Here is a 27,278-nt window from a genome sequence, read left to right as displayed (position 1 = left end):
GGTTCAAAGAAAGATAAAATGAGGGTCAGAACTATCTTATTATGCTATCTTCAGCATATTAGAAAAACAAGAATTTGCTGTTTCATAATGTCTTCAGTAAATTGCTTTTGGGAAGAAATGTGGGAACCATCTTTCCCTCAGCACTCTTAAGCTTCCAATTTACAACAGAAAGAAAAATTATAAAATGCATTACAGGAAAACATGTTTATGCATGTGGGTTTTCAAATCACCTAGGATCCTGTATGAATGTTTATTCACACATTTTCATTATTTTTAAAATAAATGGCAATGTTCATCTCTTTTTGAAATAATATTTAGGTTTTAAACTGCTGAAAATACTGGTGTGTGTTCTTATGTGATGTAACCTGGCTCCACATTAGTCATCACAAGAAAGGTGACTGAAATCAAATAAGAACCTGACCCTTCATTTGAACAAACATCACCATTTAATTATTTTTTTAATTTAAAATTACTATCTGTTAAAAGAAATTCATTAAATTCCTATATAAAAGTAGAAACTTGATCTAACACGCTTTTAGACAATTTTACATAGTCCTTGCCAGAAATATTTACAGATAGAAATCATTTTCAACCTTATTTTCTTAGGGGAGAGAGGATGAAGGAGAAAAGAGTTGTAAGAAAGAGGGTCTGTCACTGTTCAGGGCAGTTGTCAGGGCACACCTGAACAAGGTTCTGGGCACACACAGACAAACACTTGATCCATATTTGCGAATGCAGACAAGAGGTCTTGTTTTCCCTCTATTAAGCAGTGAAACAAACTTCAAAAGTGCAAGAACTGATTTGAAGTGTAATTATTATCTAAATTCCTCTAAATTTTCTGAGTCTGAATCACTCACCTTTGTCACATGATGCTTTTCATGCTGTACAGGAATCTTAAACATTTGGCACCAATATGTCGTGTCCTTGTCTGGTACAGGCACCTGTCTTAATAAGAAGGACATGAATACGGTATTATCATTGAATCACAGAATGGTTTGGGTTGGAAGGGGCCTTAGAGGTCATCCAGATCCAATTCCCTTTCTTTGGGCAGGGACACCTTCCACTAGACCAAGTTGCTCAAAGCCCCATCCCCTGAAAACTTCCAGGCATGAAGCATCCACAACTTCTCTGGGCAGCACGTTCCAATGTCTCATCAACCTCATAGTGACAAATTCCTTCCTTATGTTTAATCTATACATAAAAGTCATGCTACTCATAGTGTAAGTCCAAGGCTTTGGCTACCACCTTATTCCCATCTGCACAGAAACCCAGAGCATGGAGTAACTTACGTCTTTGTTTGTCAAGTCAAAGTATGGCAAAGAGGCAGATGAGACTTCCTCTCTCTCAGGGTTCAGCAAACGCAGACTCTTTGTACCACGATTAGATCCATGGTAATTTTGACCTGCTTCTCCCATATCTTTGTGGTGGTAGGCCCATATTACCCGCACTGTGCTCTCCTGAAAGAACAAAGAAAAATGTCCACAAGGGGCAACATCTTCCTTACGCAGTTCCTATAATTCCTACAACAGCTGTGACATAAATGTATTTAAACAATGACAGTGTATTCCACAGGAGCAGCCATCTACCTACACAATTTAGCCTTTGAAATAAATAATATTTTATACTCAATGGGTTAATTAGAAATAAACAGAAATTAAATTGTTCTCTGGTAGATTCCTTCCCTAATGTTGTGAACTGAAATCGTATCTTCAAATGGCAGAACAGACTCATAAAGAAGCAACCGACTAAATGTGTTACAAACATTTTTCTAGAGATGTTACTTATTTGATCAGCAACAGAATGTTTCCCCCCAGACATGTTCCAGGCTCAGGTCTGTGAAGATGTGAATACCTTCAGTGAATTGTTGTTCTTAGATACTATGGAAAATTAACATTCAATTACAGAACAGATTTACATCTTAAAAATCAATCTACAGCCACTGCACAGATCAGTTATCTGTAAATCATTCTCAGATTACAATAATGACCCTTGAGACAACGTGCTATAATAAATCCTGAAGTGTCTCCAAATGCTAAATTATACTGAGAATTTGGAGCAGATATGCAAACCAGAGATCCACTGACTGCCTGGGAAACTGGTGGTTTATACAGGCGGGGTTTGCTTCCTGCATTTTCAGCCTATGCTATAATTGCATATATTGTAAAAACACAGATATTGAATATAGTGTTTTACTCCTATAGTAATGCTTCAAAAAGAAGTAGTAAAGAAGCCAAAGCATAGAAAGCCTTGCAAATCTCTCTAACTTTTCTGTCATTACCAATACCGAAGTCATCAGCTTAATGTAATTTAAAATTATGTTTAGGAAATAGCACAGCAATCCCTAGGGCAACAGAAGAATTTACCATGAAAAATATTTTACCACTGAAAGTTTTACTACAAAATGTTTTTCACTTTTAGTTTTGAATAAAGTAAAACAAACAGACCCTTTAAATATATCTTCTCCATTTTTTAAAAAATAATCTGTTTCTAAGATCAATTACAAGTTAGTGCAGAATCTTAAAAGTATTTCTCAATTTGGCCTCTCTTGAATGGCTATAACAATGGCATATAGGACTTGATGGCCCAGAGGTATCTATTTCAATCCTGTGTACACTTGCTACAAATTACAGAACATAATGTATTAAAGTACAAAAACAAAGAAAGCTGAAATTTAAACGTAATAGTTTAATAAAACTAGCACAAGTATTCTACCTGGTTAATTTGAGCAAACAGATATTTTGGAAAGTGAATTTCTCTAATTCTGTCCTTTTACTAAAAAGAGATTTTAATTACCAGCTTAATAACCACACATACATTTATCCTGTATTAATTACTTCCTCTGTCTACACACAGTCAGAGACTCTTACCGTTATGCTCTTGTCATTTGTGTCACAAGTGTGCAGCTCTCTGCTAAAAGCCAGTATTGTATGTGTACTGTTTTCCATGGCATATTCCAGATGGTAATCCTGTTGAGGGTCCTTTTTTAGTACTCTATTTTCATCTGTAAAATAATCCTATTATAAAAGAAAGGTGGCCCATTATTAAAATCTAATATTAAAAATGAAACTTGATGTCCAGAACTGAAGCCTTTTTCAAAACATGTAAAATTCTGCAGTGTCAGTTTTGAATCAAACAATAAATCTGAGGTGGCACTGAACTATTTTTTATACAAAATCTCCAAGAAAGCAACCCTCCTCGATAAACAGCTTAAAGAATGCCTTAAGTAATTTTAGCAACATGCTGCCTGTATGGAACCGCAGAAATAAAGTTTCGACACGGCAACCAAGAAGCTTTATTTATCATAACTGGGATGTCATGAACTCCAGGAGAAATTACAGAGAGAATGAAATTAACTTAATATTTGCATCAACAATAGTGTCACTCCTTTTTTTCCACAACTTTTCCTATGTTTTTTTCTTTCCCATAAAAAACAAACCTCTTGAATGAACACTGACTGGAACCAGAAACCCTACGGCTTAACTAGCACGAAAATTGCTCATTTCATACAAAAGCTGCTGGGATTAGGTTGAGGTTTGGAAGAGGCAAGGGAGCTGTTTGTAAGAAAGATGTTTCCCATCCAGGGTTCTGCAGAGGCCCAGCACAAAGGAGTAGCATGGCAGCAATGTCGGGTCATTAACCTCCTCACCCCGGATTCCTGCAGCCCAGTGCAGCTGGGACCCATCCCTCCCTCTCCTCCCACCGTGGCCACCTAGGAAGGGCTGGCCACTGCCTCAGATGCATCTCCTCAGGTCACCCTCCTTTGAGTTTTAGGCTGTTTCTGCCTCGTTTGGGGTAGGGAAGGGTCTTTTAACTAAGCAATGTGTTTCTCGTGCGAAAAAGGCTACTGGCAGACACCATTAATTGTGTGGTGTCTTTGCAAAATAATACAGCACTGTCTGGTCCAAGCAGGCATTTATTTTTGTAGCTGTTTGAACCTCTGTTCACTTTTGGAGAGATTTCTAGCTTTCCCCTTTCATTAAGGTTGAGGTAACTGATCTGAAAAACAGTGAAAGGTTATGCCCAAGTATTTTGACGCCAGTAAAAAAAATAAACTTAATTAATTCACTAAAGGGTCATTTAGGAGCTGTAATCTTAAACTTAATTCCACACTAGAAATCTGTGTGTGGGCAAGACACCAGAGAGCTCTTCTTTTCCTGTTACCACTTCTTACAAATACAGATGATTAAGTACCTACAGAAGAGAATAGGCAAATGGAAAAATAATTACTAAAAAGAGCAAAACACAGGCCTGGGACCTGAAAGAAAGTGATGAGTTGTATTTGTTTAGAGAAATAATTTGGATTTGCTGTTTTCCAGACAGAAATAATAAGACTTGCTTTGTGGTGGTTCTTTGAAGAGAGATACTTTATGGGATCAAACCCCTCCACTTTTACCATGCATCAGAACTTAGAAAGAGGCAGTGTATTGCCTATACATAATACAATTCCTGCTCTGAAAACATTCTTCTGTGGAATCTCCATTTCCATCTTTCAGTAAACGTTTTCCTGGACAAGAATAGTAACCTTGTAAACATCAGCTTTATTGAAGTGTGATTATCTTTGCTTAAATAGTACTTTAAATTGGAGGCATTCTTAGTGAATGCACCCACACTTTGAAATACTGAGGGATACAAATTCAAGAGCAGCTTTTGCTCATATGAACAGACTCAAAGTCTCTGCCCGAAACCAGTGTGAAGGGAAGCTGAGAAATGTGAAGAAAAGTTGTGCACACTCAAATATTTTGTGATGAACTTTACCCTTTCATCACAAGTCTAGAAGACAGCTCTAACCAGAAAAAAAAAAAAAAAAAAAAAACCCTTGTGATATAGTCCTGATTTCCATGAGCCAGAGGCAAGAATACAAAAATAATGCAAAGAAGTTCTGTAATTAAGGTATAAGCTCAGATATGCCTTGATAATGTAGTTGTCAGTGTAATTATCTCACCCACCTGGATGACAGTCAAAGACAGGTCACAGCTCTGGCTCACCATGAGGGGCTCATTTTGTGACTGCTGGCAAATGCTTTGGGGAAGGCGGCCCCAATTCCCAGGCCCCCAGAGATGCTCCCCATGGGATGAGAGCTGTACTGGGCACTCACACTGCTGCCTGCTCAGGCACTGGCTGCCCACCCCTGCTGTCAAAAATGAACAGGAACTTGCTGATTTCAGTGATTTCACCTGAAATTATTTGGTAGCTAGATGTAGCTAATGCTATTTTTACTTCCTTTGTTGAAAATCATCCAGATGTTCATCATAAAAATAAAATCAAATTATGCCACACAAAAAAGCCACCAACAAAATCCCCCAAAACAAAACAAAGAACAACAAAAAACAGCAAAAACAAAAAGCCCTGAACAACTCAAAATTTGATTGCTCAACCTCTCACATGAAAATGGTTTGTTTTCCAGTTTTAAAACAAAATAATGCCACATTTTCCAGGAACCATATGAATCTCTGTCTGTTCACACAGAAGATTTTAAGTCAAACTATGTAGACTTTGCTGAATTTACTCATCAGAGCTTAAAAACCTTTAAAATGTGTTTGTGTACAAAACCGAATGAACAAAAGGTTTTCAAAAATGACAACAAATGTCAAAATGTTGTCAAAAATGACAATCTGTGATGCCACGTCTTTTTCAGCCACAATTTGGAAAAATCTGATATCTGGAAAAGTAAAAAAATGCTAGATGTATCTATGTGGATATATGTCCATACATTTATATATATTCTATGCTTCCTTTCAGAGTAGAAAAATAAAAATAAAGTCCTGCTGCCAAAAGTCCTGGTGAGAATGCAATCAAAATCATCACATTTGGACTGCCTACACTCCACTCCTTTGTCTAGTCAAAGGAGAAAGCTGTATAGCTCTGAAAGCCTTTGAAATGTGGCAGTACAGAGGATGGATCTACCAGAGGCCAGAGAGGGTAAGCTGGGCATTTGGGCTTCAGCTAAACTAAGAAAATATAAATTTAATTTGAAACTTTCTCAGGTCCTACTTTTTCAGACTGCTATAACACAGAGCTCATCCAAATTCACAAGTTTCACTTATTTAATTCTGTAAAGAAAGGAGTGGGATGTTTTAATCCACAGCGTTACAGTGCTTTGATATCTATTAGAGAAAGTTCTAAAATGGGCTTCATACTGGAACAGTTTATCCTTCCCAACAAGCAGGAAAAGGCTTTAACATGGTACAATCTTTTTCTACACATATCTGGTTTTGCTACCCCACACAGTCAGCTAGAAAACCTGTGTCTTTTGTAGGGTAGATTATACTGATACAAGTCCCCTGAATTTCATGAAATCTCAACAGATCTACAATAATTGTCAAGTCCTGAAAACTGGATTTCTGAAACACTCACATGTGTGTGGATAAACCCACAATATGGATTTATGTACTGATTCCGTACTTGCATCCAGATTCTCCAGTTTCTTATATACACAAAAAATACATATTATATGTTTAATGAAGATAAAGTTTTCAAATTACATATCAGCTTCACAGAAGTATAAGAAGAAGTATAAGAATTAGTGAAACAGGAGGATGAAGTGACTATTTTTCTAGTATTGATATCTTTGATTCTTTAAAGACTAAGTGTTTAAAAAAGCTTCAGAAGTCTTACTGATCATGCTACATGATAACAAAGATGTCTGTTTCAGGATTTACGTATGTAAATTGTTTACATGTGAAATATTTAAATTTGTTGTACTACCTTTGATAATATTGCAGAAAGTGGCATATTGAACTCTGGACTAAGTTGTGCAATCCATCAAATAATTAAGTATCTCCTTCCTCACATTACCTAAAAGTTGAAACAACATATGGAGAATGAAAAATCTTCCTGACATTACATTTTATGCTCTTTTCCAGATGTGAGGCAGATCATGTTATACTGTTTTTCAGATACCATTAGCCACTCTCCTTAAAAAAAATATTTTGTGGTATATATGGTTTCTGATTTCTGTTCCACAAACAGTCAAGGAGAGTAATTTCTTAAGGATGTGAAAAGATGCTGGTTTCTCCTTTGAGAGTGTAAGCACAGCTGCAGAGGGAAGCCTGACCCCAAAAGCCCCACCAGCTGTCATCACAGACTGAAACAGGTGTTTATGGGACTCCTTCCCCAGACCTTTACAATGTACAAGATTGTTTTGTTTATGATATCAATTTCCCATCCTAAATTATATATATCACCTTTCAACCTCAAGGAGCATAAAATAATTCTCAGATTGTGGCCCCATCCGGCAATGACCTCATGGGCTCAGCTTGCAAGAAACTCAGCCACCCCAATTTATGTATGCTGCTCTTTGCTAACTGGGCCATCACTGCTGTTCCAGCAGCAGTCTAACACTTAAAAGTGGAAAAAGGGACAAGTCAGGAATGGGAAATGACAGGAAAACAAGCTGTATTTCCACTTGTCCTCACTTATGTTCTGTAGTTAACCCATGGAATTTGAAACATGCCTGTCCTGGTTTAGGGCAAAGTTGGGAGGAAATTTCCGAAGGGGTTCCTCTAGAAAGCAGATTCAAGTGGCTCCTCCCCAGACTGGTTCAGGAAAAGGTTTCCTTGGAGAAAAGTGGAAAAAAAACCTGTTTATTTAACAAGCAAAGCATTCACAAGCATAAAAAAATCGAATAATATCAAACATTAAGACCTCTTGCTGTTCTGAAGAGATGGCAAATTCAGGAAGTCCTTGTCATAGGCTGTAGCTTGGCTTGCCCTGTCTCTTATCAGTCCCTTGTGCGCTGGACAATGCCGTGTCCTCGGCCCCAGTGGACCACAAGCATGAGCTCCCGGTGTTTTACTGGATTTTTTGGTCCAAAGCAGACTGATCAAATCCAAGAAAAAGAAAAGCCACAGTCTGGGGAACTTCTCTGCCTCAGCTAGCTAAAAAATAGCTAAGAAGCAAAGGAGAGCTCTCTCTCACTCTGTGCTGGAGACACCACAGTGAGCAGGAATACTGAAGCTCTTGTCTCTATGGTTTTGAATACAGCCACCTCAAACATTCCACCACTTCTTCTCCCCACTTCACTCCCAGATCTAGTTTTAAAGGTGCAGAACTTAATATCCAGCATAAAGAGAACAGATGACTGGGGATACAAGCATCATGAAGTCACCTTAGGACAATCCCCAATCTACCAAGCTGATGCCGACGACCAGGACCAAAGAGAAGCCTGGCAAAAAGGATCATGAAGCTGTAACGAAGATGAAAGTTGGCGTAGGAGAGGATTTATCTCAGTATAAATAGGCTGGATAAACTGCTACGGTAAGGAAACTAATGGAAACATTTCAAACATTTGTTTGAAATAAGCACCAAGTTATGCCTTTCTGGGTTTCCAAAAAAATAATTGTGGTTAACATTTCTCTTTTTTTTATTGTTGCATTCAATTTAAATGGAATCCTGCTGCTCAAGGTTCCAGTACACACTAGATGTTACCACCTAAAAGAAGCTGGTTTTATACTGTATTTGGCAAGAACCAAAGAGAGCATGAGTTTACAAATAAGCAAACCAAACTGTTTTGCAACCTCAAATAAATTTCAGCTTGAGTTTCAGGCAAAGATCTTACTATGCTCTTATACTGGGGAAAAGCAGAGCCCACTCACAGCAGCCAAACATGAAGCAGGAGCCTGAAAGCATCGCTGTTCTGTATAAGAACACCTTAAGAGCATTCCAGTTGACTGAACCAATCTTGAGACTGGCTGCAAATGAAAAAATAACCATATAAAGGGTACAGCAACAGCAATCAAGTGGTTGCAATAAGTTCCTAAAGTAACTGGGATCACTAAGTTCACAGACACTGTCCCATGGGCAGTCTGTTTATAATTAATTTATTAGTTTGAGGGGGGGTGGGGGCAACACTGTTGTGTTGGTTTTTTGTTCAGGGTTTTTTTTTGTTTGCTCCTGGTTGTTTGGGTGGATGGGTTTCTGGGGAGCTGGGAGGATTGGAGTTGGGTTTTTTTTTTTTGCTTTTCTACCTACAGAGTAGATTAGTAGAAGTGATTCAGCCCTTTCTAGGAAGCCTGGATCTCACTCACACAGGCAGTTTTGAGAAACTATACACAATTCCTGGTATAACTCCAATTAAACTGGCTGACATACACTAGATTGTGGATTATTTACTTCAGGTGCACTACTAACTCTGACAAGGACAGAAATTATTTATCTCTAATAATTGTCTGTGTGTGTCTGTACTTGAAATGCAGACATAAACATATACACCAAGACACACATTTCCATTTGCGTACTTACAGAAACAGATAAGGCTTGTGTATGTATGTACATGTTCATATATTTTTTTATACATGAAACACAGTTATTTACTTAGAAATATGCCTTTTCTCATTCAGACTGGGTCACTTGAATACACTTCTATATATTTCTTATATCCAGTTAAATGCTGCCCAAGGTGGCCTACAGCTGGCAGTAGCGTCCCTTTGCTTTTGTGAAATTCCTGAGAAGTAAAACATATCACTTTCTCTGCACACAAATGAAAACACTGAAGTGTGGAGATCTGTCTAACATAGCACAAGAAGGTATAAAAGACACTAGTAGCTAGAGGTTGAAATATGACTGTCCTGGTTCAGGGCAAATTTGGGAGGAAGCTTCCAAAGGGGTCCCTCTAGAAAGCAGATTCAAGCTGCCCCTCCCCCTATTGGTTCAGGAAAAGATTTCCTTGGAGAAAAGTGGAAAAAAACTGTTTATTTAGCAAACAAAGTATTCACAAGTAAAAAAAAATGAATAATATCAAACAATAAAACCTCTTGCTGTTCTGAAGAGATGGCAAATTTAGAAAGTCCTTGTCATGGGCTGTAGCTCGGCTTGCTCAGTCTCTTATCAGTCCCTTCGGCGCTGGAAAATGCTGTGTCCCGGACCCCGATGGGCCACAGGTGTGAGCGAGCTCCCGGTGTTTTTCTGGGTTTTCAGTCCAGAGCAGGCTGATCAGTTCCAAGAAAAAGAAAAGCCACAGTCCAGGAACTTCTCTGACTCAGCTAGCTAAAAAAAAAACTAACCAAAAGCAAAGGAGAGCTCTCTCCTTCTGTCCGTCCTGCAGACAACACAGTCTGTAAGCAGGAAAGCTGAAGCTCTTATCTCTATGTTTTTGAATACAGCCACCTCAGACATTGCACCGCTTCTCATTCTCCCTCCCTTCACTCTTAGATCTAGTTTTAGAGGTGGAAAACATATTTCTGGGCTAAACAGATGAATGGGGATACAATTCAGCATCATAAAGTCACCCAGGACAACGACATTGCATATTGACATGGATAATTTGACATTGCAGTGGAGTCCCAAGGCCCTATACAAGTCTTTACATCAAGAATAAATGTTAATTTAAGAGTTTATATTCCAGTTAGTCAGAAAATATAAAGCTAGATTAAAGGCTGTCCTAACAGAAAGAGACTAGACAAAACATGTAGCAAAGTGTTTTAAGGGAAGGAAAATCAGTAAGGAGGAGATACTGCACGATACAATCTTAGAACTGCACTTTATCACAAGGAACATTCCTTACATAGGAACCACATTTATCCAGTAGAAGTTTTCTGGGTTTAATTATTTTAATTACTTCAATTATGAGGAAGATTAAAAACACTTAGGGGATTTTCAAGCACAATAATTAGGGATACTTGTTCCCAAAATTTCTGGATCTGCCTTAGAAAATCTCCCTTCTTCCCTTTCCTACTTCTGTGGTACTTGTTTATATTGGGAATTAAATCATCCCCCCATTATTTTAAGTCTTTGCATCACTCACAGTGGCTAAAATTCCATATTTTTCGGGAGATGCAGAAAATTTCATTTTCTTGGTGCCCCCAAAATCCAAAGGAGAACAAAAAATATGACAAAGAAAAAAAGAAAAAAAAGAAAAAAATAAAAGAAAAAAAGAAAAAAAAAAGAAAAAAAGAAAAAAAGAAAAAAAGAAAAAAAGAAAAAAAAGAAAAAAAGAAAAAAAGAAAAATAATCCCAACCAACCACTTGAAAACAGTCCCCTGAAGGCCTGCAAATTACAAGCTTCAGAATTCTTCTCATCTTTTGTTCACCAACTGTTGCTTCCTTGTCCTAACTATTGTACCTCTCAAAGGGAACTACAAAGCACCCAGCCAGTGGAGTTGTACACTGGAGTGTCTCTCTATGCCCCACATTGAAGCCAAGAGGGAGACATTAGTCATCTGGAGATTCTGCCCCAATGCCCAAAGGCACGAAATACCTCCAACAAAACACCGACTGAGATATGTCAGTGTGGCACTCGCTTCGCATCTCTCTCTTGGTGCCTTTCAAGTTGTTTTCTAAACACTTCTTTTGTTGCTGTTGGCATGAGTGCACTTAAAAGCGGCATATCGTTGAGTACTGAAAATGCTCACTGTTTTCTGTCCTTTAAAATCTCTTCCAAGTACTTCCCTGTGAGCAATTAAGCTAACTCCATGGGATACATTTGATAACAGATATTCTTTAGTTTGGGTGACAGTTAACAAGCAAGGCTCTAATGAATAATAAAGTACTTTTTAGTGACATACAGTCCCTATTCACCCTGAGTAGGGACTATTTTTGTGCAAGTTCAACAGAAGATTCTAACAATGCAACCCTCTTGTATAACTTGCACAAAATAGGCATTCATCAAGGAGGATTACTCTCCCCAAAATGGAGCTCTCAGCAGCTACGTGCTGTGGGTGGGGATGCACAATTCCAGACAGGGGTGGAGACCAAGGAAAAGGCATGGGTCTAGCAAGAAAATGCATGCTGTGTCAATTCATAAGCACAAAAGAGATGCATTAGGGGGAAAAAAAAGAAAAAAGAAAAAAGAAAAGAAAAGAAGAAGAAAAGAAAAAAAGAAAAGCATTAAGAAAACTAGATGCAAAATCTAAGGCTGCCCCAAGATCTTGTATGAAGAGTAACACATGCTGCAAATGACCATGGAAATATTTCAAGGTAACATTTTGCTAAGAATGAACTCTCCTAAGTCCAACTCCTTCCTATAGACACAAAGCTCCCAGCTTTGTCCAAAGCTCCCAGATCCCAGCTTTCCAATACTGACCCCCATTGGTATCTTCTTGTTCTCAAACATGCTCAGCCAAATACCACACAATCTGCTGCTCTGACACCACAGGCTCTCAGTAATGTGTGAGAACAGTCTGTTCACTGATCTCCTTTTTCTCCTTCTGCTCGGTGGAGGTTCCTCCCTCATGACAAAGCACTAAATCATGCATGTATGTATACACATATCCATTCTATGTCCTCCCAGAATATGTTTAGGTTCCCATTTCAAGTACCAAACTTCTCAGTTAGGACTGTAAATGTATAATTCCCTGATCATTCCAATGCTCTTCAAAAAACTTGTTCTTCTTTCATGACATCGTAACACTTTCCATCTTGATATATTTAGACAAAACTGAGCCACAGGCTTCCAAATTGTTTTAGCCTTTCCTTATGTCAGACACTCTTTCAGATTAAATACAGCTCCAACACGGAAAAGCAAACCAAAACAAACAGCTCATTGCACCCAAGTTCAGGATACACTGAAAACTGAGAAAGTAAAATCCAACCCAGGATATCCAGGACTTTGAGTCACCAGTTTTTTTCAAGGCAAACACTGCCTGCTGATGGTGGGAATAGCATTTACTTGCTCTGAGAGGATGAGGAATAAATGCCAGAGGAAACATTTTTTCTCTTTTCTCTGAAAACGATCTGGCAGTTTTCCTCTACCCCAATATATGGATCTTCCACAGGCAGGATTATGTGCTTTTACTCTAACTGGCAGCTGTAGACTAACTATATTTACATGCTTATTCCCAGAAGAGAACTCTTACCTCTGAGAACACTTTCTATTTTTAAAGAAGGTGAGAGAATTGGGGGGGGGGGGGGGGGGGGGAAAGGCAAAACTGACCCAAGGGACTAGCAATTTCAATACCCACTTGAAAGGCTATAAAGGTGTTTCAGAACATCTGAATGCCAGGCCACTAACAAGCATCTCAAAACTTTCAAAGAAACCAAAAAATGACCTCTCTAAGAGTTTAGACCACCATGCACATTTTCCAACGGATGGTCATGGAATAAAAACATATTTCTAAAACCAAAAAGAAAAGTAAGTTCATTCACTATGGGGTGTACATATTTCATGGAGTTCAGCTAGGCATAAAACCACATACTTTCAAGGGTGCTATCTATGAAAAAAATCTTTCAGTAGTAAATAATCTAAATTATGATGGCATACACTTAACACAGAATGCATTTTTAAAATATTAACTGTATTTATTTGTCCAGTAAAGGGAAGAATTGTATATTATTGAAACAACATCCTAGAACAATTTGTTCATTTTCTAGCAATCCCTGCTGCCTGACCAGAAAAAGCCTCTGGACAAATTTTGTTTATCATCTTTGTTTCTGGCTGTTCCTTGTTGGTGCAAGTATGGAAAAATTTTAACTGAGCAACTTTTAAAAAACCTCAGTTCAGTTTTGAAAGAAACCATGCTACCTAGAACTGAAAAAGGAATGGGGATGGAACAAGCCTCAAGTGGAAAGCAAGTGTAACAAAAGTATTTCTTCTTACCTACTCAAAAGTGCAACAAAATAACCCATAGCTCTTAGCATAACAATTTATGTGCTAAATCAGTGTTTCAGGAAAAATATCAGTAGGTTTCTATGGGCAGGCATTTCCTATAGTCTTTTTCTATTTCTAACAGAATGTTGGTGAACAAAACCTGTGGAAGAATGGAGTTAGCATGGGGCCATTTTTAAGGATGTTGAAAACCTGTGAAGGATACTGAACAGAACCACAAAAGTGCTTCGAGTGCTGGGGAAAATGTCCTGTGATGCTAAAGAGTTCAATCTATTTATTTAACAAAAAAGAAAATGGAGCAGTGACTTGATTATACGATTGCAGTATATAAATAACTTTATGAAGGCGGTATGCAGGGGGAGTAGAGTTTTTAATATAGTAGAAAAAATACATAGCTGAAAGCTAAGCCAAGACAAACTAATCCTGGCAATCAGGAGCAGCAGAGACTCGTTATTGCCACAAACTACCAAGGGAAGTGATGGATCCTCCATCACTGGGTGTCTTTACACTAGATTTGGATGTCTCTCTAAAAGACTTGCTTTACCCTAACAGGATCTGTGAACTAACCAGGAAAAAAAGCTGGGGTTTCTTTTAATGGTTAATAGGTGTGTCTTCTGAATTGCAAAGCCTTTCAGAAAGGCTTTCATTCTGTGAGTGAAGAGCTCACTGCTGAATGAGCAGCCTAGAGTGGGCTTTTTTACTATTATTAATCTTTTATTTATGCTTCAAGAAAAATTATCTTCATTTTGAAATATGGAGAAAGCAATATTCTGAAAATCACTGGTCTGCACTTAAGGAAGACAAATATTTGCCCAAACTTCATACAGCAAACAAATGGAGGAAAGAAGAAATAAAAAAAAATTTAAAGGAAAATATTTATACTAAAAGCTCAATTTTTCTTGAAAAATTTTGATTTTATAAAACCTTGACAAATAGTAGGGAGATCATATTATGCATTTTGTTTTCTTATGGTGAATTGTTAATAGAAAATCCATATTCTTATGGGAAAACCTCTTAAAATTTAAGCAGCAGCTTCAAAGATCAACTAGCTCTAACATAACGAAGGAAAGACAGGTGACTTCTCCTAGACCATACTCTAACAACCACTCTGCTCTTAAACTGCATCTCTGAGTTATTATTCAAGCATCTGGGGGTGACAACATGTCACTCCAGGCCTGATTGCCCTTTCAGTCATCCGTGGGACAAGCTGTCCCTGCTCCCCCCATCCCAGAGCAACTCCTGCCAGCTGAAAGTCAGGTTGATGAGAGGGTACTAAAGGTGTGGGTCCCCTCCCCTCTCATGGCTCCTACTCCACCAGCCACCAGTGCCTCTGGGAAGGGATGACTTGCTGTAAGCACCAGCAAGGCCTCTGTTCCACACTCCTGTTCCCAGACGTAGCCCTGACAATACCTAGACTACTAGAGAAACATCCCAAGAAAATTATGCCAATAGAGTTGGGCACCTCTGAGGTTGCTTTACCAGACCAAGGACACGTACCAGGAGCCCTCCCAGTGGTTACTCTGCAAGTCCTTTCCAACATCTGGGTCAAAACACTTCCAGGTGAGGAGAGGAGGAAGACCAAGAACAGGAGCAGCACCGGCTGCGTGCCAGCAGAAGGGGACGTCAACAGGCTTGGAAGGTGGTGGGATGTTGCCCTCATGCCGGTGGGATTAGAAAAAGCAAGCTCAGGCGGCACCAGGACGGCCAAGCTCCATCAGCTGTTGGCAGGGTGAAGGGAAAGGCGCCACACCTCCCTGGGAGAGACTCTGCCCTCCCACCCCTGGGCTCCGCGGGTCTAGGCTCGGCGGGCAGGCAGAAGAGAGTGCCCAAAGGAGAGAAAATAGGACTGTCACATCTTCTGGATAAAGAGCAAAGAAACCTGACACCTCTAACGAAGTCTATGTAGAAGTTTAGAGGGAGGGTTGGCAAGGAGAGGATCGAAAAGAAGTTTCTCCTCCAGGGGAAAGGAACGCAGAAGACTAGGGATAACCCGAAGGGTGGAAGGAAGAAGTAAAGAGGTACAGGGATGAATGGCAAGAAAGCTGCAGAAGAAATGTGGGGCAGGGAAAGAAGGGCGTCCCGAGAGAAGGACAGCGCAGGGAAGGTGGGCGGACAAGGAGGACCCGGCTCAGCGGTCGAGGGGAAGGAGCAGGGCCTTACCTGCAGGTAGGGCTGGCCCCTCTCCACGCCCCCCACCACGATGTCGGCTGAGGCCATGCCGCCGCTGGCCGAGAGCCCGAAGCCCACGTAGCCGCGGGTGCGCACCTCCAGGCGGAGGGCGAGGGCGCTGCCGCGGCGGCCCCAGCGCAGGCGGTAGGCGCCCGCGCCGTCCAGCACCGCGCTGTGCGGGTAGCTCCGCAGCTCCGGCCCGGCCCCGGCCCCGGCCCAGGCACACAGGAGCCCGCCCAGCACCAGCGCCCAGGGGCGCAGCCGCCGCATCCTCTCGCCGCGCACCAGCGGCCGCCTGTGCGTCTCGGCGTGTGCCCGGGCGCGGTGAGCGTGTGCGGGGGATGTGTGTCTGTGTCTGTGTGTCTGTGCGTGTGTGTGTGTGTGTGGGGAAGAGGGGCCGGGTGCCCCGGTCACCCCGCCCCCGCTGCGGGCGGCACCGCGCCGGCCCCGTCGGGGCAGCACGCCCTCGGCAGAGCTTTGTTCGCTCCCGCCCCGGCCCGGTGCTGGCGGCCGCCCCCGGCTCCCCCGCGCCGCCCGTCGGGGCCGGGCCGGACCCCACCGCGCCGGGAGCACCTGCCGTGCGCTCGCCGCGGGGGCTTCTCGCCGAGATGCTCGGAGTTCGCGTTAGCGACCCAAAACCCTCTTCCTGACTGGAGAAGAGGTGGACGGGAGACCTCCCCGGCCTCCCGGCAACTCTAACTCCGCTGGAAGAATTCCACGGGAGGAAGCCCGGAGGCAAACGAGCCCTTCCCCACTCTCAGCCGCCTCTCCACTTAGTGCGAGCGCACGGCGCGGCGGACGGATGGAGCTAAGCAGGAGATCCCCCGTCGGAGAGTTCTTTTTGCATTTTAAGTGGAAAACGAGGACCTCCGAGGTTTGCAGTGAGACGACTACAAAAGCACATCTCAAAACTTCACTCGCGTCCCTTGACACCCCTGCAGCCGTCCCCGGCTGCACCGCCACTCGGCCAGCCCGGCCATGCGGTCCCCGACAATCCCACGGCAGAGGCTGCCTTCCCCTTCCCCTGCTCACAGCACCACCATCACGGCGGGGGCGAGAACAACGAGCAGAAAGATGCTTTTGGAAGAATGTTCCCCAGCCCTCTGCAAATCTGGATGGAAACAAAAAATAGCGTGGCACCCAAAACGGGAAAGTTAGGGACCAGAAAAGGTCATATTGACCCTTGAAAGCTCTGAGCTGTATGAAATTGGTTGTAAAAGGAAATTATGGTATTTGAAATGTGTTTTCTTTGCATTTAAACGAAAGAGAAAGAGCCTGGTACTCAAAAAAAATGGCATATTAATTCAGTAAAACCCAATCAAATTAGTACATAAAGGAAATTAGTAATTCTTCCTTTTTTTGGCTTTTGCATGACAATATTTCACAAGTGTCACTGGGGTTTCCAGAATGCAACCACCCACTGTGGTGTGAGGGATACATCAAACTACAAAACAACTTCTAGAAAAGAAAATTCTTATAAAAGGATAAGCATCAAAAATTACTTTTACCCAAGGCATCATAAACAATTAGAGAAAATAAATAATTAAATACTAGTGAAATGAAAGCAATCTTTAGAGGGAATATGTTAGTGTGACCATTTTTGAAATTATAGCAGTAACTTCAAAGGTACAGGCTCAAATTACTGACAAAACAGAAAATTGTGAGATGCTGAGTGTTTAGATTCTCTTCTACAAAATTGTTAACACCTGCAAGTGGATATGGATTAATTTAAGGAGAAATTGCAGGTGTGTGATAGGCCCTCTCAAGGCCAAAGGTGTGACCTTGGCACCTAACTGGGGGCACTCAGCCTTTGTAAAATTGTGTGCTAAAGAAGGGTTCCTTAGGGCAGTTCCAAAAGTGCACATTTATCTTTTCTGAGGGCAAGGATGATGAAGGAATGAAGAATGTTTCTTAAATTTAGTGTTTTTCTTAATTTTCTAATAAGACTGTGCATTATGTTCTTAGATGACAGAAATCCCTAGATAAAGTTTCAATCACATGGAGATGATAAACTCACTCTTCAAAAGAATGATTGAATCACACATCTAGTACAAAATTGCTGCCTTTAAACCACAACAGTGGTACTGAAGTCCAACTAGTGCTTCCTGGAGCATGCCTTGTATAAGCATTTGTACAAAAGAGTGCAAAATGCTCACTTTGAAGTACTCCAGTATGTCTCAGTTTGGTAAGGGTGGTGCTGATGACATTTTAGGAGCCTGTATACAGCACGGGATGCTGTTGTACAGGGAGGGATGATGGACTATCCTACACAGCATGCTGTGCTGTACAGCCACAGAAATAGGGTTTCCCAACTAGCCTGGATGCAGATGCCATGAGGGATGCAGAGCTGGAGATAGGTGTGCACTGCAGAGGCTGTCAGAGGAACAGCTGCACACCCCCCCATACGACCCTGCCCCCTGTATGTCCAACCCCGTGCTCCTCTGTCTCATCAACACACACAACCTGTGGTTGACTGGGATCTTCCCAGTCATTCTGCCAAGAGCCAAAACAGCAGGACCATCTAGTGCCTTGGACACACTGCAGTATGTCAGGCAAGAGAAGTCAGAGTTTTGTTGTAGTGGGTCTGGTAGAAGTGGTAACACTCAGGGTAAACAGCTGTACTATTTCTGATGAGCTGCAGCAGCCGTGGAGGGTGGACAGTTCCACCTAGCTCATCATGGGAGTCCTGAGCTGGCAGAGCCAGTGGCCAAGGCATCCCTATTCCATGGCTCTGGAGCTAGCACCAAATTGCTCCTGAGCTTTACTTTGCCTATGTGGAAAAAATTGGCATTTTGGAGGCTGAGAGTTGGAATGGAAACAATACTTGAATTCTTGAAATCTCCCATGGGACTATATGATTTTGTCTGTGCAGAGCTCAAGGGTCAGTCTGCTGCTTTTCTGCAGCTCTGAAGTCTGTATATCCCAAATCCTTGTGACTTTCTACCAAAACCTGGGGGCGATCTTATCCTGTCTTCCAGCAATACACCACGCTCAGCAGCACTGCTCACCCCATCGTGATGGCAACGTTTAGACTAGCAGAAGTGCAGGAATAGCAGTCCTATTGCTTTCCAATTTCCAGCAAATATTTTTCCATTAAAATAAATCATCCAAACAGTTTTACAGAGCTGCACACTTGATCTACAAATACTGTGACAAAACTAACCTTTTTCAGCTTGCTGCTATTTATAATCCCAAGAACAATACTTATGTAATAAAACTTTCCTAGTAGAAGAGGCACTTTGTGGGTAAGGCTGCACAATTCCCAAAACTCACATTAAGAGACTTTGGAAACTTCACCAGAAAATTTTTGCATCATTAGGAGACCAAACATATGAAGAAAACACAATCTAAATCATTCTAAATCTGATCTTGGCCTATAAGTAATCCTGCTGGCAGGAGCACAGGGAGACATCAGGTTACCACCTTCTCTGAACAGAACCTCCTCTTCTGGGGGAAGGCAGTCACCTAACCAAGCCCAGGGAGATTCAGCAAGTGTTTTTCTTTTTTAAAAACTCTTACTTATTACTAAATATCAGCTTGTCCATTACTCCCGCAAACCATTACATGACATGGATCATATACTGAAGGACTGATTAAAAAGTCGTAGAATCATAGAATGGTCTATGTTAAAGATTGGCTAGTTCCAACTTCCCTGCCATGGGCAGGCACACCTTCCACTGGATCAGGTTGCTCAAAGTCCCATCCAGCCTGGCCTTGAACACATCCAAGGATGGTGAATCCACAGCTTCTCTGGGCAAGCTCTTCCAGTGCCTCACCACCCTCACAGGGAAGATTTTTTTTCCTAATACTTAATCTAAACCTACTATTTCAGACTGAAGCCATTCTCTCTTGTCCTGTCAGTATGTCTCCTTGTAAGAGGTCTCTCTTTTTCTTCCTTGTAGGCTCCCTTGAGGTACTGGCAGGCCAAAATCTGGTTATCCATAAAATATCTCTTCTCTAGGCTGAACAATCCCAATTCTCTCAGCTTTTTTTGTCATAGGAGAGGCTCTCCCTCCCTTGAATCAGCTTGGTGGCCTGCTCTGGACTTACTCAAACAGATTGATGTCCTTTTTGTGCTGAGGACCCCAGAGCTGGATGCAGCTCTCCAGGTGGGGTCTCACCAGAGCAGATAGAAGGAAGGAATCCTCTCCCTCACCCTGCTGGCCACACTGCTTTTGAAACAGCCCAGGATACAACTGGATTTCTGGGCTGTAAGTGCACATTGCTGGGTCATGTCCAGCCTCTCACCCACCAACATCCCCAAGTCCTTGCTGGCAGGGCAGCTCTCAGTCTGTTCATCCCCCGAACTGTGTTGATACCTGGCGCTGCCTCCAGCCAGAAACAGCATCCTGCACTTGGAATTGTTAAACCACATGAGGTTCCCCTGAGCCCACTTAAACTTGCCCAGATCCCTCCGGATGGCATCCTGTTTTTCAAGTGTGTGCTTCTCTACTGTTCCTTAATGCGTCAATTAATTACAAGATTTGGCCTGATCATGGGTAGTGACCAAACACCTGCAGGTTTATCCCTGCTGGTGTATCCTGGCATTGAGGTGCTCTTGCTGGAGAGCAGCCCAGCAAGAGGTGTGTGTCCTGTCCATTTGCAGGCAGCAGGATTTCTCAAAGGCATAAAAAGTTTTGGTTTCAGCCTATTTCTAATGTACCCTGTGACATGCTTCGAGTTAGTTGCCTGCTGGCTTTTCTCTTATGCAATTTAGCTTCCATGCAGGAAATTAATGAATATTGAACATTGATTTTATACTAATAATTAATGCAAAGTCTTATAATTTTTTTTTGCAAAGTAGATAGCCAATAGCTACATCATCTTTCTAATAGAGGGCAACAAGAATTCTGCTCTCACCTGTGAAACGTAAATTAATCACCTTTTATTTACCTTTTTAATGTAATGATTTTTATCACTGGAATGACCTCCATGAATCCAGATTTTGACATCAATGCAATGCAAAAGGGTTAGAGAAGCATCTTGCAGATCCAGCTGGAAGCTTTTTACAGTGGGGTAATGCCTATGCGGAATAAAACCAGCTTCACTGACAATCCAGTTTGTGTTCAATGTGGATAGGGAACTGAAAGCAGGAAAGGTTTTGGGTTGAACTGGATGTTGTCTTTGGAATGCTGAGACAGCAGGATGGGTTCCTAGGGAACATTACTGCCAGCACAGGCAGGAGTTAGAAAACTTTTCTGTCTTGATCCAAGTCCATTGGTTCAAGAAGAGCAAGGGGGACACCCATGCTTCTGTCAGCATCAAACATTTCCTCAGGCACATATGATAACCTGGCTGCTCTTAAAAATGTTTTAAAGCATATATCTTGAAGAAAAAAACTTCAAATTTTGTTTGTTGTCTTGACCTCCTTAACTAAGGTGAGAGGGCAAAGCACCACGCTTATTTTGTTAATGTTGATTAAAGATGCACTGGGGAGAAAACCAATATAGCCAGGTAAATGTAGTAGAAGTTGTGTATTGGTTTTTAAAGCTTTATTCCCATCTTGGTCTTCCCCTGCTCCATTTCTGAAATACTTGAAAATTGTTTTTACATTTTAAAGTGGAAAATGTCTACAATTTAAGTGATCACTGTAAAGAGAGTGATTGTGTGAAGATTTTTAGAAATTTTTAATTATCATTCTATGCATTTTTCTTTTCTTTTGCAGGGAGTAGTAGAGAAGAAGACACAGTTAGTTTTGCTTTCAGATAGGCATACTAAGGAGATGCAAATTCTTCTTATGAGTGATATGCATTAATCACCAGAGCTGGAAGCAAAGTTTAAGACCAGTGAGAACAGAGGTGAACCATTTCTACCTTTCTTTCTTGATGCAGCCTGACTTTGGCTCAGGTTAGGATAGTTCTGAAGCTCTGCTGTGCTACCTACAATCTACATTTTGAAAGTTCTGTTAATCTCAAACCAGTATAAATAAAGACCAGTTTGCTTTCAGCTATTCTTATGATGAGTTTGGACTCATGTCTGTTGATGTTTTAAATAACTTGCCTGAGGAGACAAAAATAAAATCATTGTTAGAAAAAGAATATTTATCCAGCCGTGTGCTCAGGGCAAAAGCAGACTGATTTAGCTCTCTTTTCCTCATCAGCAGGCTGTTTTCTGCAGACATTGCCAAATTTCCAAATACCTTAACTCAAGTTCATAAAAACTTCTTACTTATGTTGGGAGAGAAAACTGGAGGGCAAAAGTTTTATTAGACCAGTTGGAAAAGCCAGAAGACTTTACAGCAAAGAGTTTCTCATTTCCCTTGGTTGTGGTTGTTGTCTTTTTCCCTCTTTTACGAGCACCTCTGCAAAAGAAGGCACTTAGGTGCAGTGTAAGCCTGGGCACTGATTCATAGCAAGTCCCACAAGAGGATACCTCAGCAATGGCATTTCTACACAGGTCTCCTCAGGTGTGGGAAAGAATTAACTCCCTTTCATTTGAATTTAATCTAATTCCAGGGTTTTTACTTTTCACTGAGTGTATCTGCTCTGGTGCTGATGTTCTGTGGGGAGGAATAGCTTTTAGCATATGTACTTTTAAGGATAAAGTACCATTTTTAAATGGTTGCTTATGCTTCATATATATCTTTGTTAAGTTAATTACCATTCTAGCCGCCTGTCAATCTGCCACATAGGACATAGACAGTTTAAATGCTTTTTAGGATTAGATATTAGATAGAAATCTAGATATATAATACTTACATATTAGGAAAAAAAATCTTTATTGTGAGAGTGCTGAAGCACTGGAACAGGTTGTTCAGAGAAGTGGTGGATGCCCCATCCCTGGAGGTGTTCAAGGCCAGGTTGGATGGGGCTTTGAGCAACCTGTTCTAGTGGCAGGCGTCCCTGCCCATGACAGGGGGGTTGAAACTAGATGATCTTTTCTTTCCAACCCAAACCATTCTATGGATCTATGATCTTTGCTGTTTGCTCCTCAGCTCCTATCAACATCTGGGAGCACCCTCACTAAGGTAAAACCAAGAAGGTAAGTGTGTTTCACATTTCCAGAACTCATTAAAAGTTTTTACCTGAGTAATGCGCTTCCCAGGTGTCAATTAACTTTCTGAGACCACCTAAGGCAAACCCTGACTCATGGGCAGAATTGCCTTTTTCCTGTATCAGACCTGAGAGGTGTCTGTCTGGCCTTCCAATTATGATGTCTATCAGTGCAATTTTTTTTCTCTTCTCCTTTCTCCTTTTCCCTTTGGGTAGAATCAACTCTGATCCATCATCATTCTTCCTGTTAGAAAGCTGTGTTAGGTGGCTGATGTTGGAAGCAGCAGTTTAGGCCCATGACTGCTGTTCTGCACCTTATCTATTTATTTGACTATGTGGAAGCCATCATGGCTGCTTTTGAAGGGGAGGAAGGCACTTCCTAGCCCCTGCCTCTCACTACCTTGTTTTCTGTCTTGATCTCGTTCAGAAAGCAGCTAGTGGATATAGGTTTTCAGCCTGTGTGATTTTTGTAAGAAAATGAAGAGCATCTCTCCTGTGCAGCCTTCACAAAGCTCAGTAGGCATCCAGTATTCTAAATCTAGATGAACAATCTCTACTTTTTTTCCTAATTGGACAGATGGATTCAGAGAGCATAATCGACCTCTGGGTTTAGTTTCCCCCTCTTGTTTATAATGTTAAAATTAGCAGAACAAATACAAAACAGAAGGAGAGCAGGAGGAGGAACTTGGTGCCTTTGGGGGCATGTGTTAGTCTGCAGAAAGGGGGAGCATCCCCGAGCTCTACTCTCTGTACAAACAGCCTGCATAGCCAGTAAAGCCTATAGATGCACACAAAACCACAAAAAATGTAGCAGTAAGAGAGTGCCAAATCTCTGCATCTTCTGGACAACCACAGAAATATCTGTCTTTCCCACAAATTAAGATTAGCTCACAGTTACTCCATCTAAGGAAAATATCTCCAGAATTTTTTGACACAGCAAAATATTGAACCCAAACCTTTTTTCACTGAAGTCAGTGGTAAATTCCTAATGCAAACAGGAGAAGTAACCATTCTTTTGAGAAGGAGGACATTTTTTTGGTGGAAAAAATACTCATCTCTAAAACTTTTAAGCATTTTGATGATCTTTTTTTCTTTGAACTGATGCAATACATTTTGTTCCTGCATATATAACACTCCCATCCCCACCCCCAGGCACTTACAAACACAAAAGATGACTTGTGAGTTAAAGCAATGAAAATTCTGTTGAAATGTGGAGTTTATAAATAAATGTGTGCATATAAAGTGTACACAGGTTGAGGGATGAGATTCTTGCCTGCTTATTCAACGGTGAGTTTAATGTAAGATTTCCAAGAGATGATGTTCAACTTGGCCATCATGAAAGTGTCTGGACCTTTCTCCTGATTTTTTTGAGTTGCTTGTCATGATCATGGATGTTTTTCTCAAGTTTGCAACCTAGAATGACAAGCACTCTTACTATGGAAGTGAAAGGAATACAACAAAAAGCAGTGAAATTAAAATCCCTAAAATTAAAAATTATATCACCTATTGACATTGAATCAATAACATCCAAGGATACAACAGCCTTGAAGAAGGAATAAAAAATTGCAGGACCAGAAGATCAAGTGTAAAAAAAATGAAGCCACAGGTATATGACAGAAAAAGTAGCCTAAAAGCTGTGATGCTGAAGGAGACTGACCCTTGGTATTAATCCTTGGTAAAAAATCTACTGAGCAGGAACTTCCAGTGTGAAACAACAAGACAAAGTAGAACTGGCTCTGCCACCAGGGAAGAAGACAAGCATTGCTGTGCTGTGTCCCCTCTGCCAGGATCCACACACTGAAAAGGCAGTTTGATGCTCAGTTTGATTATTTAAGAGTTACTTTAATAGAATTATTTATACATTTGTGTTCTTATTCTTTTATAAAAAGAATATTATATTCTTTTATAAAACAGCTATGTTGAGGACACAGTTACCAATACATATTATTTTACAAATCACTGGCATTTTTTCAGATTTCTACTTACTATGCAAGTTCTGCAGAAAATCAGTAGGTATGATGGACAGATTTCTAGAGTTTTTGAGACAGTTGAACTCCAGACCACTGCAGATTTTTCTTCTAAACATCAGGAGAAAAGCAGCTGTCTGGTGCTCCTGTACAGGCACTACAGTACAGATTTACAGCTGCCTGACATTCCTAGGCACAAACTTTTTCAAATTAAGACTCACTTCACCAAAGTTGGAGTATTCCAAACATAACTAAACAAATCTTTGCTTGGAGCACACAATATGAATCCAAAGCATGAATACATGCTATTTCAATTTTTGGTGATGACAGGTTTGTTACTATACCCATGAGACTGTAGCCTGAAACTCAGACTTATATAAGCAACCTTTGGACATGTGGCTATACCAGCTGAACTTAATAAGCAAAGATTGTTTGTGGGGACTCTGGGAGGAGCTGTAGTCAACACTTTCTGCAGGTGATACCAGTTTGGGGTGCTTGCTTGATTTATAAGCACCTTGTAAACAGAAAATTCTTCCCCAGTCCATGATTTCTTTATGATACAGCATTTTGAATACAAGTGGTGTTTTCATACACTATCAGGAAAAGAAGCTTTTTTTCTTTTCTTCTTCTAATTTCCCTTTTTTTTTCAGTCAGCAGGAGAAAAATATCACCATAGTGAGATCAACATTTTCTTCTGGCAGCATAACACTCTGGAGGTCACATATCTGGACCCAAAATGGTTCTGCTTTAGAAATAGAGCTCCTCAAGGAAAAAATGAATTCAGCATCTTTCCCAGACCCTCTGGAAGCTGGAGAAGGCAGTCAATGTACACATCCATCTGTGGTCACAACCTCAGAAGGCTCATTTGATACTCATTTGTTGACCTCTTCTTTCCAACCCAGATACACAATGTGTCATTTTCAGTAAGTAGTGGCATTTCACAGACTTTAAATCATAATGACTTAGTTTTTCGTTTAGCTTCATTCATCTCTCTCTGTCCTTACAAGCCTGACATTGCAATAGCCAAAATCTCAGTTTTCAATGAAATAGAAGGTCTACATGTGATGGATTTTAGTCTGTGGGTGCTGTCCTGCAATTTCATAGTGCTAAGTATAGATCAGAGTCTGACTCCTCAGCATTTTCAGGAACATCTGTGTTATTTTAGCACCATACTCTTGTTATCCCTGGTAGGATGTGAGGTTGCAGTCCAAACCCAGACTTCCCTGCAAATTACTAGTTTATTGCTCACAGCCTCTTGTCCAGGTTTTCTCTGTGAAGCACATTGCTGGCAGCTCAAGGGATATCCACAGTCACCTGTTTATTCATCCAGAAAACCTGCATTTGGACTAATAATTTAAAACAAAAATTCTTGAGGGGTTTTCCAGATAACATCCGCAGATCTTGGGCAGATCTTGTGCTGTGTGTCATCAAACCTTGCTCTTACACCTGGTGGAAAAAAAAGCCACCAATAGGGTGATTGGTGTGGAATTTGTCCTGATCCTCTTTGAGGGAGAAGACAGCCTAAGTAGGAATGCCACAGCATCTCAGGCTTCAGACTCTACTGCTAGGCTGTTGCCTGAGTTTCAAGCTGACACTTTGGGTTTGTTGACTTGCCTTGTTGGTTTGTTGGATTTTTAAAATAAATTATTTCCCCATCACTACCTCAGAAGCAGCACAGTTCAGAGGTGCAGTTGTCACATACTTGTTCTCATCCAAGATGACTCCCACACAGAAGCCCAGACTAGCCCCAGTCCTGTGTCATCATCTTAAGTCTTCTTCATCCCTTTGCCCACAGCATCTTTCACAGAATAAACACTCAAGTTACCTTGGCACCCATTAAAAGCAAATCAGTACTATTAGCACCATAATGACTAATAGTCATTAGGCACTACTCAGCACAGTGGGAAGTATTCTGTAATGAGTATCCATGGAAAATTTTTCAACCCTGCATAAGTAGAAAAAACAAAACAAGCAACTCCTAAAAGGAGTTCATCTTAGAAGTGGGTTAAACAATTTTTTAAACAATTTGCATTTTCCTTTCTCATTTTGATTTACAAACCATTTAGGTCTTTTTTTCTTTATCAATCAGATAACGAAAATTTTATCAGACATATGGTTTCCTGGTAAAGCATTTGATAATGTTGTAATTTTTGCCTTCCTTAAATGCTTTTGGTCTGATTTTGTTAAGGACCTCATCAAAAGATCCTCTGTATTCCTACATGGCAAAACCTGATGAGGAAAGACACAGCTCTTAGCTGAGGAACCTCCTCCCTGCTCCCTCTAGAAACAATTGCTGAAGGCTAGCTCAAATTTGTGTCTCAAAAAGAAAAAAAGAAGAAAAGAAAAAAAGAAGTTCAGTTGCCTGATGAAAATATTCAAGGTGTCCTTAGCATCAAAGAGCAGCAAGTCAGATTAGCATAAGGTTTCACCACCATAGCAGCCATAGTATTTTGTACACACCTTTCAAATTATATCAGTCTTGAAGAGTCATGTCCTTGCATTCCTTTGGGGATTGGAATTGTTGCATACAAGCAGAGAACACAGCTTGGGGCAGAGTTCTTGTTAGAAACATCCCAACAGAATGGAACAGGAGTATTTGAGATATGATTT

At 40.9% G+C, this 27,278-nt stretch overlaps 1 protein-coding gene across 2 annotated transcripts in view; it reads right to left on the bottom strand.

Annotated features, from left to right (window-relative positions):
• The window catches only part of MOXD1 (monooxygenase DBH like 1), a 49,809-nt gene extending 33,803 nt beyond the window's left edge, over positions 1-16,006 (bottom strand). For both annotated transcript variants that reach the window (XM_053938262.1, XM_053938263.1), the window contains exons 1-4: positions 15,701-16,006; positions 2,868-3,014; positions 1,290-1,457; positions 858-941 (exon numbers count right to left, since the gene is read on the bottom strand). In XM_053938262.1, coding sequence (XP_053794237.1) covers positions 858-941; positions 1,290-1,457; positions 2,868-3,014; positions 15,701-15,979 — 678 coding nt within the window. In that variant the 5' untranslated portion in view covers positions 15,980-16,006. The remainder of the gene's footprint in view (positions 1-857; positions 942-1,289; positions 1,458-2,867; positions 3,015-15,700) is intronic.
• Between the last annotated feature and the right edge of the window lie 11,272 nt (positions 16,007-27,278).

This window comes from Vidua chalybeata, chromosome 3 (assembly GCF_026979565.1).
Source record: "Vidua chalybeata isolate OUT-0048 chromosome 3, bVidCha1 merged haplotype, whole genome shotgun sequence".
Taxonomy (NCBI): domain Eukaryota; kingdom Metazoa; phylum Chordata; class Aves; order Passeriformes; family Viduidae; genus Vidua; species Vidua chalybeata.
The sequence above is the reverse complement of the archived record's forward strand: the minus strand, read 5'-3'. Positions and strand labels throughout refer to the sequence as shown.